Source organism: Corella eumyota, chromosome 1 (assembly GCF_963082875.1).
Source record: "Corella eumyota chromosome 1, kaCorEumy4.1, whole genome shotgun sequence".
Classification (NCBI taxonomy): domain Eukaryota; kingdom Metazoa; phylum Chordata; class Ascidiacea; order Phlebobranchia; family Corellidae; genus Corella; species Corella eumyota.
In genome coordinates, this window is record NC_137490.1 from 2,121,590 (window position 1) to 2,139,691 (window position 18,102).

Here is an 18,102-nt window from a genome sequence, read left to right on the forward strand (position 1 = left end):
TACAGAAATTTCGCGCACCACAACCTTTCCTTTTTATGTTATTTTTTTGTTAATGCCTAAGTTTCTACCCTTTTTAAAATAAATTAATAACATTAGATAAAATACTACAGACTAATTATATTCAAAAATAAAATATAAATTTCTCCTAGTCTACTTTTAAGTCTCTTTTTACGACACGAGAAAAAGGGAAAGCAGGAGAGAGAAAAAATGAAAAAGGCGATTTTTTAATTATTCAGAGCGGGTAGAGTAAAAAGTTGACGACAATTCAAAAATCTTAATCGAGAGCAGTATTACGAAAGCTCATGTAATTTACAATTTAAAGACACGTGTAGTAACATATTACGAAGGTATTTCTAATAGGAAATTACGTTTTCGTAGCAAAAAAGTTAGTATTTAAGGCCTGTTAGTTGGATACGATCTATTTTTATATCCGAAAACTCGCAAAGTTTGCCATAGTCAGATAGTCAGTTAGTACAAAAATAAAATCAAATTTTAAATATCCGAATATCTGACTTTTAAAAATATATTTCAGGTTGTGCCTTAATTAACATATTACACAAACTGTTGCCTGTAGGCAAATAGGACCTCAAAATGTCGAATAATTTATTGGTTCTGGCAATTAGTGTTGCAAGTTTTGCAATTCTGATAAATTTTTCTCTGCACAAAGTTGATGAAGGACACACGGCAGTTTATTATCGGGTAATTATCAAACTAACCCAATTTAACTTTGTTTTCATATGTTTATTTAATTTTTAAAACTAACATTAATTTCACCAATAATTTAAGTACCACTACATACTTTGTAAACTATTATAGATAGGTGTTTGAAATTTTTTTAAACGGTGCTTTTGCTATACTGTAAAATCAAGTTTAAATATTTTTAAATTATGGGATGTTTTAAATTTTTTGGTTTTCTTTACTGTAAACATGTATTATTTATTATAAATATATTTTTTGTTGTGACTATTATTGTGTTGTTAGTAAAAAGCTAACTTTAAAATATTTAACTTCAAGGGTGGAGCATTATTACAAACCACAGCAGGACCAGGTTACCATGTCATGTTACCTTTCATTACAACTTACAGAACCGTTCAAACTACCTTGCAAACTGATAAAGTTAAAAATGTACCTTGTGGTACAAGGTAAGATGTCTATTTATTATATTCTTAGGTGAACTTACAACTAATGAACTTAATATTAAAATCTATCATTAATTTTTAGTTTTTAATTTAAAAACAAACCTTTTTATTTTTTTTTCATTAAGTACAATTTTTAACAATTTTTATTCATGATTTTACCAACTAACAAACTTAATAATAATAATTTTTTTTTTTTAAAAACAAAATACCTTTTTATCTTATTTTCGAAGTGCTTAATTTTTAAACATTTTTATTAACAATTTTAGCGGAGGAGTTATGATCTATTTTGACCAAATAGAAGTTGTGAATATATTGTCACCTGCTGCAGTTTATGAAATAGTTCGTAACTACACGGCTGACTATGACAGAGCTTTAATATTTAACAAAGTCCATCATGAACTTAATCAATTTTGTTCAGTGCATTCTCTACAAGAAGTCTATATTGCAAAGTTTGGTAAGTGAATCTATTAAATGCTTAAATATTCGAACAAAGATTTGTTTAACTAAACCTTGTTTAATTTGGCTTGTGCTGGTATTTTGTGGTAGTCAGTTTTAAATATTTTATTCTAAAAAACAATTATATTTATTTTAAAGTTCATTTTTGTAATATAAACTTGTTTTTTGGTTCACAAATTGTTAATATTGTAGGAAGTTATTTTTAATGAATGTAAAATCTGTAAAAACAACTTTATAAAATATTAATAACTAAAACTAAATTTACCGTTTATTGTGTAAAATCTTTTTTTAAATTATGATTGAACATCAAATATATATATAAATACAATATTTACAATTATTTCGTGTTATTAATTTTACCTTCTTTTCCAAAATATCTACAATGCGAATTTTTAGTCTATTTATAAATTTTAACTGTTTGTCTATTTATAAGTATCATCTTTATCCATACCCAAATACAATATTTCTGCCGGTTTGTATTTTTTACAGGTTATATATATTAACCAAAACAATGTTTTTTAATTAAGACCGGATTGATGAAAATCTCAAGAAAGCTTTACAAGTTGATTTAACCGAGATGGCACCTGGTTTATTTGTTCAAGCTGTTAGAGTTACCAAACCTAAAATTCCTGAGATGATTAGAAAAAATTACGAACTCATGTAAGAAAATTATTTAAAATATTTTTTAATAAATGTTATTGTTTAGGCTTATTTTTAGTTTTGATATTTTTATCGGGTGTGGGTTGGGACGTGTCTGAGCTATCTGTAAATGCTGATCTCAGGGACAAATAGTGTGGCATTGGTGTGGCTTAAACTTGAAACCTTCTGGCTTGTAGTCTGATGCCATGACCGGTTCGCCACACTTCTGTGTGTTCAGGCTTATTTTTAAGATAGTATGTTTTTAGAATAATTTTAAGGAAACTTTAAGTTTTTTTGCTTTTTAGGGAATCTGAGAAAACGAAACTTTTGATTGTAAATGAGAAACAAAAAGTTATTGAGAAGGAAGCGGAGACTGAAAGAAAGAAGGCAGTTATTGGTTTGTTATTTATTTTTATTGTCTCCAAAAAAATAAACAGTTAAGGAAACAGTTAAACAGTTAACCTTAACTACGATTTTATAAAACCACAAATATTTGAGGCCTGTGACCACAATCAACTGCGTTTGCTCTGTCTTTTACTTATAGTTGGACAAATTTAGTTTTACTTTCATTTTACAACAAAGTTTAAATTAACTAATATTTTTTGGGTTCATTTTATTAAATTTTTTGGTTGGTTTATTTATGAACAGTAATACAATGTCGTATTAAATATTTGCGGTTTTCAAAAATTACAGAGGCAGAAAAAGTTGCACAAGTTGCAAAAATTCAATACAACCAACAAATCATGGAGAAAGAAACCCAAAAGAAAATATCTGAGATTGAAGGTAAAAGCGAAAGCTAATCACACCTGCTTGAATATTACCTTAATTTTTTAATCTATTTATTAACTTAGTGTTGTGTATGTTTAGTTGGGTTCTACTAAGATAAATTAAAATAGATTAAAAAAGGACTTTTAATACTGTAACTAAAAAAAAATACGCGTACATATAACCTATATTCAGTTTTAAATGTTTTGACAACGCCTTAAGTTATATTAGAATGCTTATAAACATATTATTAACATGACATAAGGAAATTACACATCCTTTTTTACTACATGTACTTTTTGTATAAATTAAACAACCCAAACCTGTTGTTTATATTAACATAAAAACAAACATGTTTTAGATGAGTCCCATTTAGCTCGTATGAAGGCCAGAACTGATGCTGAATGTTATCAATCAACAAAGGAAGCTGAAGCTAATGCTGTAAGCAATAAGTGAACATTTACTGTAGTTATAAATGGGTATACTTTATACTTAAGTCAATGCAAAAACTTAACATTCTTATAATAGTGTTTTGCAAAACTGTAAAGAAAAAAAATGGCAGTAGTAGTCCGTTTTTTGCACAAAATAATAATTGCAAAAATAGGAATAAAACCACAGAAAAATGGTGATTAATTACTGGTAAATGTTGGTTTGGCGCTTGTTTGGATAGGTAAAAAAATTACAATAGCTTAGTAAATGAGTAGCAAAAATACAAACAGCAAAGCACGTAAGAGAAAGATACTATGTGTAATTTATTAAAAATTAAATAATGTTTGTTGTGTTTTTTAATTCTAGGATAACGCTATGATTCTATTTTTTGTGAAATATAAAGTTAAATTGTACCTATGTTGCTAGGACTATGTTGCTAGGACTAGACTTTGTACCTAAGTAAAAAATGTGGTCAACTTAAATATTTCCTGTGATATTTGTTAATTAAATTAGCTGTCATTCAACCACTTTGAGGTCAATTTTACCTCTATTTAAATTTAACTGATTGGAGTTACGATCTATTAACATTTATGTTGGCATTTTTGGGACATAAAACTAATTGAAAAGTAAAAAATTAGCAGCATTTGCTATTTAACTAGTTAATTAGTAAGCTTTTATTTGGTAATACTTAATAAAAACTATTAATAAAACGGTAATAAAAACTGTTTGACAATTAATAGGCTATTCAAAAATAATTACATTTTTTATTTTACTTTTTTGTTCCCTAAAAAACAAAAAAGATGTTTTTTCTAAACTTTTTTTTTTAGGTCCGACTAACTCCCAATTATCTTGAACTGAAGAGGATTGAAGCACTTGGTAAGAACGTGAAGGTTTATTATGGCCCAAGTATTCCACAAATGATGCTGGATAGCTTCTTCAAGGAGCCCATTCAGGTAAATACAAGTTATACATACTTAATCTAAACACAGTCATGTTACATTTAATTTTTATTTAAAATCTTGATTTGGAATTTTGTTTCATGTTAAGTACAGCAATTTGTATTATGTGATTAAATAGTATGTTTATTAGTTTTTTTATTTATTCTCTGGTATTAAGTAAATAATTTAAAAATGTTTCAAAAATTAAAACTCATTTTTTTTATATTTTTATTCTCATTATGAAAAGTCTTGAGTTGCCTTTGGCAGTTTGGGATTTTATTGATTATAATTGCCTAATAATTATGCTGCCAATTGGCCTTGGACTTTAAGAGCATAACTGCAGTGTACTATAGCATTAAAGTAATGAGGATCGAACCTTGGATCTCATGTGTTAAATTCAAGTGTTCTAACTACTACACCACACCATAGTAAAAGTTAAACCTATACAACAGTTAAACGTAATTCAATTTAAATTATAAATTTTTTCTTGTTTAGCCAACTGAGGAAAACGCAAAACTTGCTGCTATTAAAAAAGATTCCAAAAAATGAGCTGCTTATTGAAAAATTGATAAAGTGTTTAATTCATTGTGCTTACAAATTTCAAAGTTTTAAAGATTTTAGGCCGTCTAATTTTCGTGCAATTTTTATGCAATTCTGTCGTGTTTTAATTCGAATAAAAACGTTTTGATATCTCAAGATACATTTTTTGTTAGTTTGTTTAGTTTATTGATATCTATTGTTTAGGTTGCTTAGTAAATAACAATTATTTGTTTTTACTATTGGTTTAAAAATACGTAAACCTTGAATAAAAGGAGACTGTTGTCCTGTGACCATGGTGTTAAAATCTTATATGTTATATATCCTTTAAGACTACCTTTCTTATTTTAAATTACAGAATAACCTAGGTCTTAATCTTATGTTTGTCTTGAGGCCTTGTCCACTGTTTATAAATTAAAAAAGGTCCTAAAAGCATTATAAAACTGTGTTAGCATCTGATAAACTGGTGTAAACAGAAACTTTCTGAGTAATGCATTAATTTATATTTTACAAAAAAATAAGCTTTAACACCAAAGTTCATTTATTTAAAAAATAATCCGTTTTTCCTTTGGCATTTTCCACCACATGCAACACCATAGAAAGCACCATAACCAGGTGGTTTAACTGGTTCTGGTGGAACTAGTAAACTATCTTCCACCATTGAGAATACCTGGTGCTTCATTTTTTTGGTTGATTTGTTCAACTAAATAAAAATACAACGAGTTGGTTTTAAAAGTAAAATTGGTTTGTAGTAATGGTTTAAAAACAAACAATTACATCTGGTGTTTTTTTTAAAACCAATTACAACTGATGTAACCAAACAAAATTTTATCTTAAAAGATAATAAAGGCGGGTAGTAATATAAAAAAGCTAGTTATATATTTCCATTATATTAATAAATAACTAAACTTATCATTGAAATTTAATCTATAACCGAAATATTGATTATCTTAATATTAAAAGGAGATTAACCAAGTGTTTAGATAGATTATTATAAAGATCGACAAACATCGTCTTCACTGATAATAAAGGATATGTTTGATAACATTTTACCGTGGAAACGGATTGGATGACGTCTTGACATTGTGACGTATAAGCAGGTGGAAGGTTCATGACGTCAAACTTGGTGTTTTCCCAAGCTTTCACTGGCCTAAAGAATTTAAAAATATAAATCAATAACGAATGACGTCACAAATTCGTATTGCTAGATCAATTGACGTCACAAACTATTTAAGTGACGTCATCAATTACTTGTAAAATTTATAAAAAAATCAAAACGTGAAAAGTTAAACAAAAATAACGTCATAAGTATATTTAGAGAGTATAATTGACGTCACAAATAATTTAAGTGACGTCATTACTTACCTGTAACTGGATCTGTCCGGCACTTTTTCGTTGACGAAGATTTTTTGTCTTTTAAGAGTGGCGGATTTTGCTCGTTTGGGGGGACCCCTTTTCTTAAGAACCGGTCGTATTTGCTGCGAAAACAAAACGAAAAAATATTTATTAACAATTCTTATGATATTTATTAACAATTCTTATGATTACTCACGTTTGGGTTTCTAATAAGCTATTTAAAATTGTATACTCTACAAGAAATTTTAAACTTTACGAGAAAGGCAAACTTTTGTAACCGATTTTTAATGTTTAGAATTATTTTAAACGACTCTAAAGTTGCCATATTACGTAATCGGTTTAACATTTTTTTTGGAAAAATATGCTGCATCGAAACAGATTTAAGTTAACGATAAATACCAGACCTAATGGTAAATTGTGTGGATTTAGTGCGACTCGAACCCCAAACCTTTTAACATATAATCAGATAATAATAAGTAGTCTTTACTTGTGTTTTTTCATACGCCTGCATATTGTGTCTTCCTCTGTGTCCAGCTGCCACCATTTCGGCATGCAACGCCAAAACACGAGAACGTTCTAGAATTGTGTTGCTCATCCGATTGCGAGTCTTTGATAATTTCTAAAACAATAAATTTTTGTTAATTTTAAAATTCCTCTTTTTAATTGATTAATAAATTAATTTTTCTATTGGTTTATTGGAAAATTGTTTGATAAAATCAAATTAAATCGTTTAATATTTTTTTAAATAATATTAATTTTAGATTACCTGCAGCTGATTCCTTACTGTTGTGAATTCTTGCTGCAATCTTCTTTGCGCTGCGAACATTTGAGATCTATCCATCCGCACGCTGTCGCCATTGCGCTCCCACATGTTGACTTTAGCCTCCCGGTCATGGTTTTTAATGAAGCGCGGTCTCTTGATCAAAGCTTCAGCTCGTTTGGATCGTAACTCAGAATCTAACTGGTCCAAACACATTGCAATTCCTTCACGAAACTAGTAAAAAGTATGAGTTTTACCTTTATTGTCAAAACATGGATAAAACCGGCAGCTTAGTGTGAAACCGGCACAGAGGGATGATCAGAAGACTTAAAACTACACGAGAGTCTTAGTTTAATTTTCACAGCTCTTATGCTAAATCGCCTTTAAGTAAAGCGCTATAAACGATATAAACTCTTGCTGGGCCAACACTTAATCAATAGCTTAAACATCGGGCATTAATAGTCTATAATATTCTAAACTGCTTAAAGCAATTCAAGACTGGGTCAAGGTAACTGATGTTACTCTACGTTTGGGTCGTGAAAATTTTTGTTAAATAGTTTGAAATAAAAATTAAAACTGAGAAAGTGCAATTTACCTTGGACAAAGACTTAATTTCGTCATTGATTTTATCAAGTTTAGCTCGCAAAGTAATCACAACAACCCGTAGTTGTCTTATATATGTATGTATCTTCGATAAGCTAGCCCCAGCTGATGGATTTATTAGTCCAATATTTTTCTTGGCTGTTATCCATTCGCAAACTTCTTTGCTAATTCCTGATGGAATGTTGTTATCAACAGTGTATCTCTTTTTCCAATCAGGGACAAACGCAGACGGCAACAGCACTTGTTCCTTTGCCATATTTAATTAACATAAAATTTTAAGATAAAAGTTTTAATTATTGTTCAACTAATTGTAACTTTTTACTGAGTAAAAATTTTACTTTTAAATTTTATTGTGACGTCAATTTTTGGACAACGCCGGGTGTCACGTGACTGATACGCACGAGTGAAGCAAAGTAGAAACTAAAATTTCGTTTGTAAGCTGTTTGAGAAACAAAATTCAAGGTTTTTGGCATTCAAAATCTACGTAACTTATAAAATTATCTAAATTTAAATCAGTTTGTAATAAAATTTATAACACCAAGCTTTAGGGCCGCTTAAATTATGCATAACGGGTTTAAATTAAATACGAAAAGTATTAACAAACTAAACAAATTTAGTTTGTAGTTTTTTTCATTTTTTTAAATATTCTTAAACCATTTTGTTGTTAATTTTAGCCTAATCTAACTGGTTACGGATTTTAAATGTTTAAAATACATTTAATCACCTTTTAGATCACATAAAACTTCAGACTGTTTGTTACTTGTTTAGTTAGTTTGTGTTAAAATCGTAAGTTCAAAAATGTTGTCAAAATAACGTGTTTGCTTTAGTTGTATTTATACTTATTGGTAAAAAGTTGAACTCTTTATTTTACAATACAGAGTACAGTGAAGTTTTTTATTAATTTAATATACAGATATATACATTTTTGTAATGCCCATCTGCCTATTACTTTTTAAAATTTAACTAACAATTTTTGTATTTGAAGATTGAAAGTGTTTAACCATTTTACTCTGAATTAATTTTTGACGTTAACAACCAATTTTTGACATAATAATGACGGAAAAAGACGAAGCAGTCGAGACTCTTCCTACGGAACCAGTTGTTGCCAAGCAACAGGAAGATGAAAATGAAAACAAAGTTGTTTCGGTGAAAAGTGAAACAGGAAATCCAGAATACACAATCAAACATCCTTTACAAAACAGGTTTTATATAATTCTTGAAAATAAAAATATGTTTTTTGGATTTTCTTGTTATTACTAAAATATTTGAAAATTTTTTCTTGAATTTAGCCAAGTTGCTTTTGCCAAACTTTATTTATGATGTTTATTAACATATTTTTAAAGGTAATAAACTGCTACATGTTTTTTAATTTATTATGGTTAAAATTAATCAACTTTTAACTAAAAAAGCTATGGCATAGATGCGGCAAAAATCTTGAAAAAAATTCTCAAAAAAATTTTGCCCAGAATTTAAAATCTTTGAGATACAACATATTAAAACTATACAGCATATGAACTACTACTTTCTGCTAGACGAATTTTAGCAGAAAAAAAACAAATGAATTTTTCATTTATTTTTCTAGATGGGCTCTTTGGTTTTTTAAAAATGATCGCAATAAAAAATGGGAAGACAACTTAAGATTAGTGACCAAATTTGACACTGTTGAAGACTTCTGGGCGTAAGTGTTTATTTATTAATTTATCTGCAAAAACCTGTTAAAATATAACTATAACAAATGTCTGCTTGTATAAATAATTCATCATCAGGTAACCATTACGGTTAAGATTTAGCTTAAACTTTTATGAGTAAAATTCTAAAAGAAATTTTATTTTCAGGTTGTATAACCATATTCAGTTGTCAAGTAAATTACAAAGTGGTTGTGATTACAATCTTTTTAAGGTAAGATGAGATTGTAATTTCAATGTCTGGAAACTTATAAATATAACAAGGAAAAAGTTGGTGATAGATAGGTATATAATCTGTCATGTAAAGTATTGGATAATTTGCTTTATTAGGATGGGATTCAACCAATGTGGGAAGATGCAGCAAACAAGAAGGGAGGAAAATGGACGGTTCAACTCACAAAACAACAACGACATGCTGAACTGGATAAAGTCTGGCTGGAAACTGTAAGTTTATCATAATATAATATGTTAATGACAGAAACTCTCCTGCTCTTAAAAAAATAAGTTTATACTAGTTGTATAGCCCATTCACTTCTTTAAAGTAATGTATATTTACTCTTATTTTATAAACACATGCCTGTATAATTAATTTTTAATACTAATTTACTACTATACGGGAAATTGTTATCTGTAAACCCTTGGTCTAAGTGTTTTTTTTGTTAGGTGTTTTTTTAAATATTTGTTTACATTTATTGTTTTTAGTGCAATGTCAATATTACTAGAACAATATTGTTTGTTTTAAAGTTTTGTGTCTATGTGTTTGTTTTTATAAAAGTACAACTTTAGAGGCATTTTGTTGTGACAGCGTTAAAAATTTATTAAAAAAATAAAATCTTTTATTTTTATCTCTATTGTCATGAAATCAATATTAATTTTTGCCAGTTAAATCAAAATTTTTTTTTTTTTATAGTTTTACATTTAATAAAATAACAGCATTTTTGTGTTATTAAATTTGTTTTATAGCATAACTTTATATATTTTCTGGTTGTCTATTTGTTATATACATTTATTTACTATGTTTTAGCTGATGTGTTTAATTGGAGAGGGGTTCGGAGACGATTCTGATTATGTTAACGGAGGAGTCGTTCAAATTCGACACAAAGGAGACAGGACCTCAATATGGACATCAGATTGTAAAAACAGGAATAGCATTATGCATATTGGGTAAGTTAACTTGTGTGGATATATATATATATAGGGGTATGTGATTATGGATTGTCAGTTTTTCTTTTGTATATACCATATTTTTGTTTATTTGCTGTTACTAGTGCTTGAATAACGTGATGTTTTTACTTTTTTTACTAAAGGCTTTTTACTAATATACAACTTAATTTTCTGTATATACATTTAGATAGAAAATTTTAACATTTACAAAAAAGGTTTAATGTTGATATTAAACTATAAAAGACATCTTTTTTAAAAAACTTGCGTTTTAATAAAAATCATTATTAACCTAAGATAATTTATATTGCAGAGAATCATATAAACGAAGATTGAATTTGCCAAAGAAATTTATAATTGGATTTCAAGTGAGTATTTAAAAGTTGATGCTGAATCTATTACTGTTTTTGAAAGTTGTTTTTGTTAGTTAGAAATTTTGTTTACATGCCTTATGAACCACATACTGTAGTCTTGCCTACAAGTTTTAAAACTTAGGATAGTTTTAACTTTTGCCCTAATTAACATATTGCTCCATGCAGAATTAAACCAACGACCTGTTGTTACGTCCTATTACTTTTCATGCTTTTTTGTATTAATTTATCCTTGATTTGGGAAGGTTTACTTTACGATATTTGTGTAGGATCATTTTTTTTACTCAGATCTAATATGTGGTCACTATTGGCTATTTGTAATATAAGTGATTATATTTGCCCAGTAGCTCATCTTTTAAATCGTTTCTCATCGGAAGTTTGTTGCAGCATTTACAGGTTGAAAGCACTGGGAATCAAACTTAGGATCTTATGTTGTAACCCCCAGTGTTCTTACCACTATTATTTGTAGTGATTTTAATTCAAACTAATTGTTTAATTATTTTTTAGGCTCACGAAGATACTATGAGTAAATCTGGATCCACTGTTAAAAATAAATGGACAGCTTAACTTTGGTGTGTTGCAAAAAAAAGATTTTTGTTATTTATTTTTTTGGGTGAAATTTTACCGAAGACAAAATGGATTTTCTTTAAACATAGACTTTTTTCTTTTTCAATAATTTCTGCTAATAATTGTTTGTTCGTAATTTTCGGGTGTTTTTTTCATCCTTAAGGTAAGTATAGGTAATATGTTTGTCTAATATCGAATTATAAGGGAAATAAGGGGGGATACAATTAAAGATGATATTCTTTCGATAAGTTTTTTATTTTAATATTATTTGTTGTTTAGCCTGGATTGAATATTATTTTCAATAAAATTCCATGTTCTTGTTCAAGTATTTTGTTGTTTTTATAGTAGTTTAAATTCATGTTATAAGAGCCTAGCTTGCCAGGTATATTTAATATTAAAGAAAATAAAAAAAAAGATGTTAAAAATCAATTGTTGTAGTTAATATTTGTAAATGAAGGCCCACTACATAGGCTTAACATAGGACAAATTTTGTTTGTATTGCGAAAATCTTGCTAGTTTTGGGTATAGTAGAAGTTTTACCTGTTTATAAGACCGTACAAAAACGACTAGCAAGCAGTGGGAATCAAACCTATGAACTTTTGTGGTGAAGTCCAGTACAATTACCCATTACTCTCTTCTATTTAATAAAGTTATCAAATTTTAGAAAATTACATAAAATAGGTAAAATACATTTAGCGTTTATAAAGACGTAATTATAAAAATTTTTACATTAAAAACAAAAAGTTGAGGATAAAAGTTCATTGTTAGGGAAAATCCCGTTGGATCGTTCTGCAAAATTTTGCATTTTAACATAATTCAAAACAATATTTTAAAATTGGTTTAGGTTGTAAATACTGCTTTATAATGAATTTTTTATCAAAAAGTGTCATAAGAAACATTACTTTTGGGTAAGTTTTAATTGCTTATGTTCAAAATTTGCTTTAGTAACAAGATTTCTTTTAAAATTCACTCTTAAATTTTAGAATACGTTTTTATTCTTATGATACAACGAAAATAGTCGTACCAAAACGATTTCCAAGTAGTTTTTTTCTATTCGTGAAGGAAAGAAGGAATCAAACTAACTATACAGGTAAATTGAATTTAATGAAACCAGTATTTGATAAATGAATCTCAAAATCTGTGATGATAAAATAATTTTGTTTTAATTAAAGGGAAAACAACAGAGTTCATAAAAGATTCAAGTCAGGTTTGGAAGACTTTATCCACAGCAGAAAAACAGGTTGAAAATATTACCAATATTAATGTTAATTAAATAACATTTTAATAAATTTAATGGTAAAGTTAACTATTTAGTAATTTTTAAATGCTTTTTAGCCATATGTTGATCAAATGATTTCAGAGCGACAAAAATACAAAGATGAAATGGAAAAATTGACAGATTTTGAAATTGTTGAAATAAAAAAGGAGAAAAGAGAAAAACGATTGAAACTGGAAAAACGAAGAGAAAAAAATGTAATAATGATTTTTCTAGTAATAATAGTTTTTCTAGTTACTATAAGGATCTCTGGTTTTATCCCCACTGCTCTCATGCTGTAGCGCTCTTGAGTAAAGTGCTATAAACAGTATAAACTCCTGCTTAGCTAACACTTAATCAGAAGTTAACTCAGACTGGGTCAGAGTAACTGATGTTACTCTATGCCAGAGTAAGTGATGTTACTGTATGCCACAAACAGCAGTTTACTTTTATTTTTGTAAACCTTTAAACTAAAAAAGTATATTATCCAATTTACTTTATTAAATTTAAAACTTTGTTAAATTTTAAGCTACAAAGAAAGATGGGATTACCTCGACACAATCTATCAGCTTATAGCTTATTTTTAAGTGACCAACTAAAAGGAAATGAAAGATCTCAACATAAAATTATTTTTCAGCAATCTGGTGCTAAGTGGAAAAAAATGTCTGAGGCTGATAAACAGGTGTTATTTGTTTTTTCTTGCTTTAAGGCTAGATTACAGCTTTTTTAAAGAGTAAGGGGTGCTGCGGTGGTATTTTTATAGATTGGTGATTTTTTATTAAAAAAATTATAATACTTTTTTATTTTATATTAAAGAGTTTTTGGTACTACATCGAACTAGCCTTGATAAATTCTTGCCAGTTTGATATATTGTTTACTTATGGTTATCAATCATGTATTTATGTACCTGATATTTGATTTAAGGCTTTAAAAATGCAAGTATTATTATCAAATTGTCTAATGTGACAATTGTAAGACTTCATAGAAGCAATGAGATTCAAACTTAGGGCTTTAACATTTCTACTACTGTCCTAAAATTGTTCCATATTGTATTGGATTTAAAAAAATCTTGGGAAAAATTTTTGACCTAAAAATATTCACTAAATGTGTTTTAAATTAAAGGTGTATTTCCAAAGAGCTAAGATGGACAAAGAAAGATACGAGAGTGAAATGGAATTGTATGCAGTTAAAATGGTTGAAAATAAAAGTGAATACTTGATCCCACAAGCACATTTCGCCAAAATCATAAAAAAGCAAAAATTATTGGAGAAGGAAGCTCAATTGGAAGCTACATTGAGCATGATAAAGAAAAAAATCACCAAACTTGTTTAAATGATTAAATGGTTAGTGTAAACTATTTTGGGTAAACTTACACCAGTAAGTGTCTACCCTACGGGTTGTATTTTGCCCATTTAGTTGGTAGCTAATATATTTCTTGTCACAACATATATTTGCTTACAGTAACTTACTTACGCACCTAAGTTAAGTTTGTTTTTTATTTTAAATGTCTTTAAATTGGACATATATGTCTACTAAGCTACACAAGTCGAATTCCTGCATATATATTATAAATTGAACAATAACATACATCTATATATATATGATCCACTACGCTTTATTACATATAGATTTAGAACTAGACATAATGATAAAATATATGTTTCAATTTTTTACAGCTTCTTTACACTTTAAAAGCTAGCCTTGCTATTTTGAAAAGAAGTAAATTAAATTTTGTTGAAATTAAGCTTTAAATTTTTAATGGAATTAAATGAATTGACCCAAACTTTAGAAGAAAAATTTTATATACATTTATTTGACAAGTTCAATTTACATTATTAACATTTTTTACTAAAAAACAACATTTTAACAATACGTAAACCGAAAGTAAGAATTTTTAATTGCAACAAAACATTTTTTAAATAATAAAATATATTGCAAACAAATATAAACTCTAAAATTATTTAAAAACATCATTAAAAATGGCAAAGAATAAAATTAAAATAGTTCATGCTTTTATAGTAACAAAAACACAAAAATTTGTAAATATTATGTTTAAATGTTTTAGCTTAAATATACATTTATTAAAATAAACGTAAACAATTTTTTGTGTGTAAACTTTAACTAACATTCTGTACGTTTTTGTAATAAAAGTTGCATTAAAAAACCATTAGTTATGTGTTTAATATATAAGTTTAAATAATATACCTAAATTAAAATTTTTTCTCTTAATAAGGTTTTTAAATTGTTAAATTTTTTCAGAAAAAAATTTAATATAAAAAATAACACTTAATAAAGATTAACTACTAGTCTTAAATGATTTGAAAAATTTCAAAAAAATCATTTCATTAAGCTTTGTGTAAATGCAGTATAGCTGGTATATTGTTCACAGTGCTTATATACGTAAAGTCTTAAGCCTGGTGGTCAGAGAGTTATTTAGAAATGTTCTTGTCCAAAAAACAATTAATTATTGACAATTGTTTACATGGCATAGTGAAAAAGAAGGCGAAGTTTATTAATAACTACGTCAATGATAAGTTTTTCGAATTTTTTAATCGTTTGACGATTGAACTTCTTCATAAGGTGGAGCGGGGATGTCGTATCGTTTATTAATGAGGTCTTGTTGTTGGACTTGTTGGTAGGAAGGTGGCGCACTTGGTATATTTATCTATTAAACAATATATATTCAATTATTAGTGGTTCGGTAGTTAGGTTAAGCGGTCATGGCATCGGTCTATGAGCCGAAAGGTTTCTGGTTTAAAACGCACCAAAGCCACACTATTTGCCCTAAAGTCCGGTCTTTACGGATAACTCAAACACGTCACAACTACCTATTACTGTACGGTAATACGCTAAATCCTTCGTGTTATTGAATATATCCTACTCTTGTCTGCAAATTAAATTGCATGACGTAATCGTAATATTTAGAATAATTCGCCATGAGATCGAATTACGGGCCGAAAGGTCTCGTGTTTAAGCCGCACCAATGCCACACAAATAACCATTGAACCCCAGCGTCAAGGTGTAGCTTAAACATCTTCTAATATTCATTTTTTAAATAATATACAAAACCAACTTGCTAGTTATAAAAGAACAGTTGTAATAAATGGCTAATAGACAACTAAAACTTTTTTTTATTGCGTTTAAAAGGTTATTAAATGTGTAATAAAAGTTTTTTAATAGACTTTATAGAGTAAACAGATTAATTTGGGACAAAAACTAGAGTTTATTTGCTCTAACGTGTTAAAAAAATTAAACTTACTCGTTGTGATGTAAAAGGAATATCTGTGTTCGGATGTTCAATTAAAAACTCTTCTTCCTCTTCTCTATTGCGCCTCCGGTGGCAAAAAACAAGAAAGAGTGACAACAAAATTATAAATACGCCCGTACCCGCCCAGAAATCTAATCACATTATGACGTCACATTAAATAAACGTTTTATTTATATTTGCATTGTGACTTATACATTTTAGGAATTTTTACAAATTGTCTATAATTTTGAACCATTAAGATTTGGACATTGTTAAATTGACACCATTACATAAGCTTTGAACCAATAACTTACACCATATCTCAACCATATTAATATTAAAACTCACACCATAGAGACCAGAATGATCTGGCATAGCAACAATTTTCGCGATAAAACCCACAGCAATAAGCGTTTTCGTCTGAGTCACCTGAAAAAAAATAATAAAAAGTTTTTTTGTAACGGTTACGTATAATTTTGTATAAAGTATTTTTAGGTAATTAATTCCTATATTAAACAGGAGGTAAATTATTGGTTAACGGGTAATTTGTAATATGACACCAAAACATGTTATGTTTATTAATTGTTTTACACGAGAAATAATAGTTTTAACAGCGCGGTTAAGTTTATAAATTAAAACTATTATATTTGTATTTAAAATGTATGTTATGTAATATATTAAAAGAACTTACTGATGCAGAATGTGTCTCCACACAATAATTCGTTCGCCTAAAAATATAAAATTAATAATCGATTTCAATAATCTATTTTTTTTGTATGTATTTTTATCCCCGATGTGGAAAATTCGAATGCGCAACTTAAACATGGAGTAACATCAGTTACTCCAACCCAGTCTTGAGTTGACTGTGGCAGTTTAGAATATTATATTATAATTGCCCATAATTATGCTGCTGATTAAGTTCTGGCTTAGCAGGAATTCATACCCTCTATAGCGCCTTACTCAAGGGCGCTACAGCATGAGATCAGTAGGGATTAAACCCACGACCTCATGTGTGGTGTAGCAAGTGTTCATACAACTACACCATACAATTCTTATGCGGGAACGTTGCATTAACAAAAACATCAACGTTTACCCGTTATCAATATTAATACAAATTAAAAACTTAGCGTTAAATTTAAATGCCTTAAGTTTAAATTTATTTTAAATGGAGGTGTAATCAAATGATAGGTATAGTCGTCAAAAACAACTATGTAATAAAAATGTTAATATTTACCCTTGTTAAAACTATATTCAATGTTAAAATGCAGAACACACTTGGCCACATTATTTATTGAACCCACCAGCTTGCTTTAAATAATTTAAGATCATAGCAAAAAAATATGATCTAAAAAAACATTAATTAAATAGTTATATAGTTAGGTAATGCGCATAACTAAAGTTCCTATTTCGCATATAACCAAACAAGTTAACGGAAATTATATGTTACTTGATCTATATTTAACAAACATATATAGATTTTAAATTAATCCATATTGTGCCTAGTTTAAACATGAAAACTAAGCATAGAGTTATGTTTGTGCATATGTATGTGTAATTTTAAAAATCAGAAGGTTTAATATACTGTTTTTTAATGTCTAAAAAGATAGCCTTGGTAACTTAGATATTTTATTTTTTTTGTATACTGTTAATTAAATGTATGTTTTGCTATTATTTATTTTAATTTTAAATATAGTTAAATACATAACAAAGGTAAGTTAGTACGCCAATATTAGGGTAACACCTTGTTCTCGCACGCCAACTAGCGATTAAGTAATTGCAAACATATTACGCATTTTAATTTGGAACTTTATTTCAAATGGCTAAATACGTATTAAAGCCTTAAACAAATATTTAATAGCAAGCTTTGGCTTAAACTTCAATTTAGCATGGCATTTTATTTATAGGTGGGGGTACTGTAATAGAACTGATAATACTTCTAACAAACTTTGACTGAAACTATCTGTTTTAACTTTTCATCGAAAAAAAATTTTGTTATCATTTTCGGCTATTTACAAAAAATAATAGTTTAAACTTGCAATTCTTAGGTTGTTACTAGAGATAAGTTATTTAAAAAACATTTTTTAAACTAGATTCTTTACTACTTTAAAAAGTATTAAGTCTGTCTAGGTATTTGCTTATATAACAATTAAAATACATTTCATAACTTTGCTAACAAAAAAGTTATTGATATATT

General features: G+C 28.0%; 5 protein-coding genes across 5 annotated transcripts; 3 read left to right on the forward strand and 2 right to left on the reverse strand.

Annotated features, from left to right (window-relative positions):
• The first annotated feature begins 536 nt into the window (after nucleotides 1–536).
• LOC145743347 (erlin-1-like) lies at nucleotides 537–5,060 on the forward strand. Its single transcript, XM_082561670.1, has 9 exons — nucleotides 537–699; nucleotides 1,015–1,142; nucleotides 1,406–1,593; nucleotides 2,123–2,255; nucleotides 2,540–2,631; nucleotides 2,928–3,017; nucleotides 3,361–3,440; nucleotides 4,256–4,381; nucleotides 4,862–5,060. Exons 1-9 carry the CDS (start codon nucleotides 592–594, stop codon nucleotides 4,913–4,915), a joined length of 999 nt encoding a protein of 332 aa, XP_082417796.1. The 5' UTR covers nucleotides 537–591; the 3' UTR covers nucleotides 4,916–5,060.
• A 384-nt stretch (nucleotides 5,061–5,444) lies between these two features.
• LOC145763963 (uncharacterized) lies at nucleotides 5,445–7,878 on the reverse strand. The gene is made up of 6 exons (XM_082575518.1): nucleotides 7,615–7,878; nucleotides 7,026–7,253; nucleotides 6,747–6,878; nucleotides 6,269–6,381; nucleotides 5,957–6,053; nucleotides 5,445–5,606 (listed from the first exon to the last, which is right to left on the reverse strand). Exons 1-6 carry the CDS (start codon nucleotides 7,876–7,878, stop codon nucleotides 5,445–5,447), a joined length of 996 nt encoding a protein of 331 aa, XP_082431644.1.
• A 720-nt stretch (nucleotides 7,879–8,598) lies between these two features.
• LOC145760488 (eukaryotic translation initiation factor 4E-1A-like) lies at nucleotides 8,599–11,728 on the forward strand. Its single transcript, XM_082574545.1, has 7 exons — nucleotides 8,599–8,824; nucleotides 9,205–9,300; nucleotides 9,458–9,521; nucleotides 9,638–9,751; nucleotides 10,332–10,471; nucleotides 10,782–10,836; nucleotides 11,347–11,728. Exons 1-7 carry the CDS (start codon nucleotides 8,676–8,678, stop codon nucleotides 11,404–11,406), a joined length of 678 nt encoding a protein of 225 aa, XP_082430671.1. The 5' UTR covers nucleotides 8,599–8,675; the 3' UTR covers nucleotides 11,407–11,728.
• Nucleotides 11,729–12,175: 447 nt separating this feature from the next.
• LOC145760464 (transcription factor A, mitochondrial-like) lies at nucleotides 12,176–14,640 on the forward strand. The gene is made up of 6 exons (XM_082574366.1): nucleotides 12,176–12,314; nucleotides 12,390–12,496; nucleotides 12,579–12,646; nucleotides 12,742–12,879; nucleotides 13,191–13,343; nucleotides 13,784–14,640. Exons 1-6 carry the CDS (start codon nucleotides 12,271–12,273, stop codon nucleotides 13,991–13,993), a joined length of 720 nt encoding a protein of 239 aa, XP_082430492.1. The 5' UTR covers nucleotides 12,176–12,270; the 3' UTR covers nucleotides 13,994–14,640.
• A 7-nt stretch (nucleotides 14,641–14,647) lies between these two features.
• On the reverse strand, nucleotides 14,648–17,250 carry LOC145760474 (uncharacterized). Its single transcript, XM_082574378.1, has 5 exons — nucleotides 17,143–17,250; nucleotides 16,600–16,636; nucleotides 16,257–16,337; nucleotides 15,921–16,060; nucleotides 14,648–15,326 (listed from the first exon to the last, which is right to left on the reverse strand). Exons 1-5 carry the CDS (start codon nucleotides 17,191–17,193, stop codon nucleotides 15,210–15,212), a joined length of 426 nt encoding a protein of 141 aa, XP_082430504.1. The 5' UTR covers nucleotides 17,194–17,250; the 3' UTR covers nucleotides 14,648–15,209.
• Nucleotides 17,251–18,102: the final 852 nt, after the last annotated feature.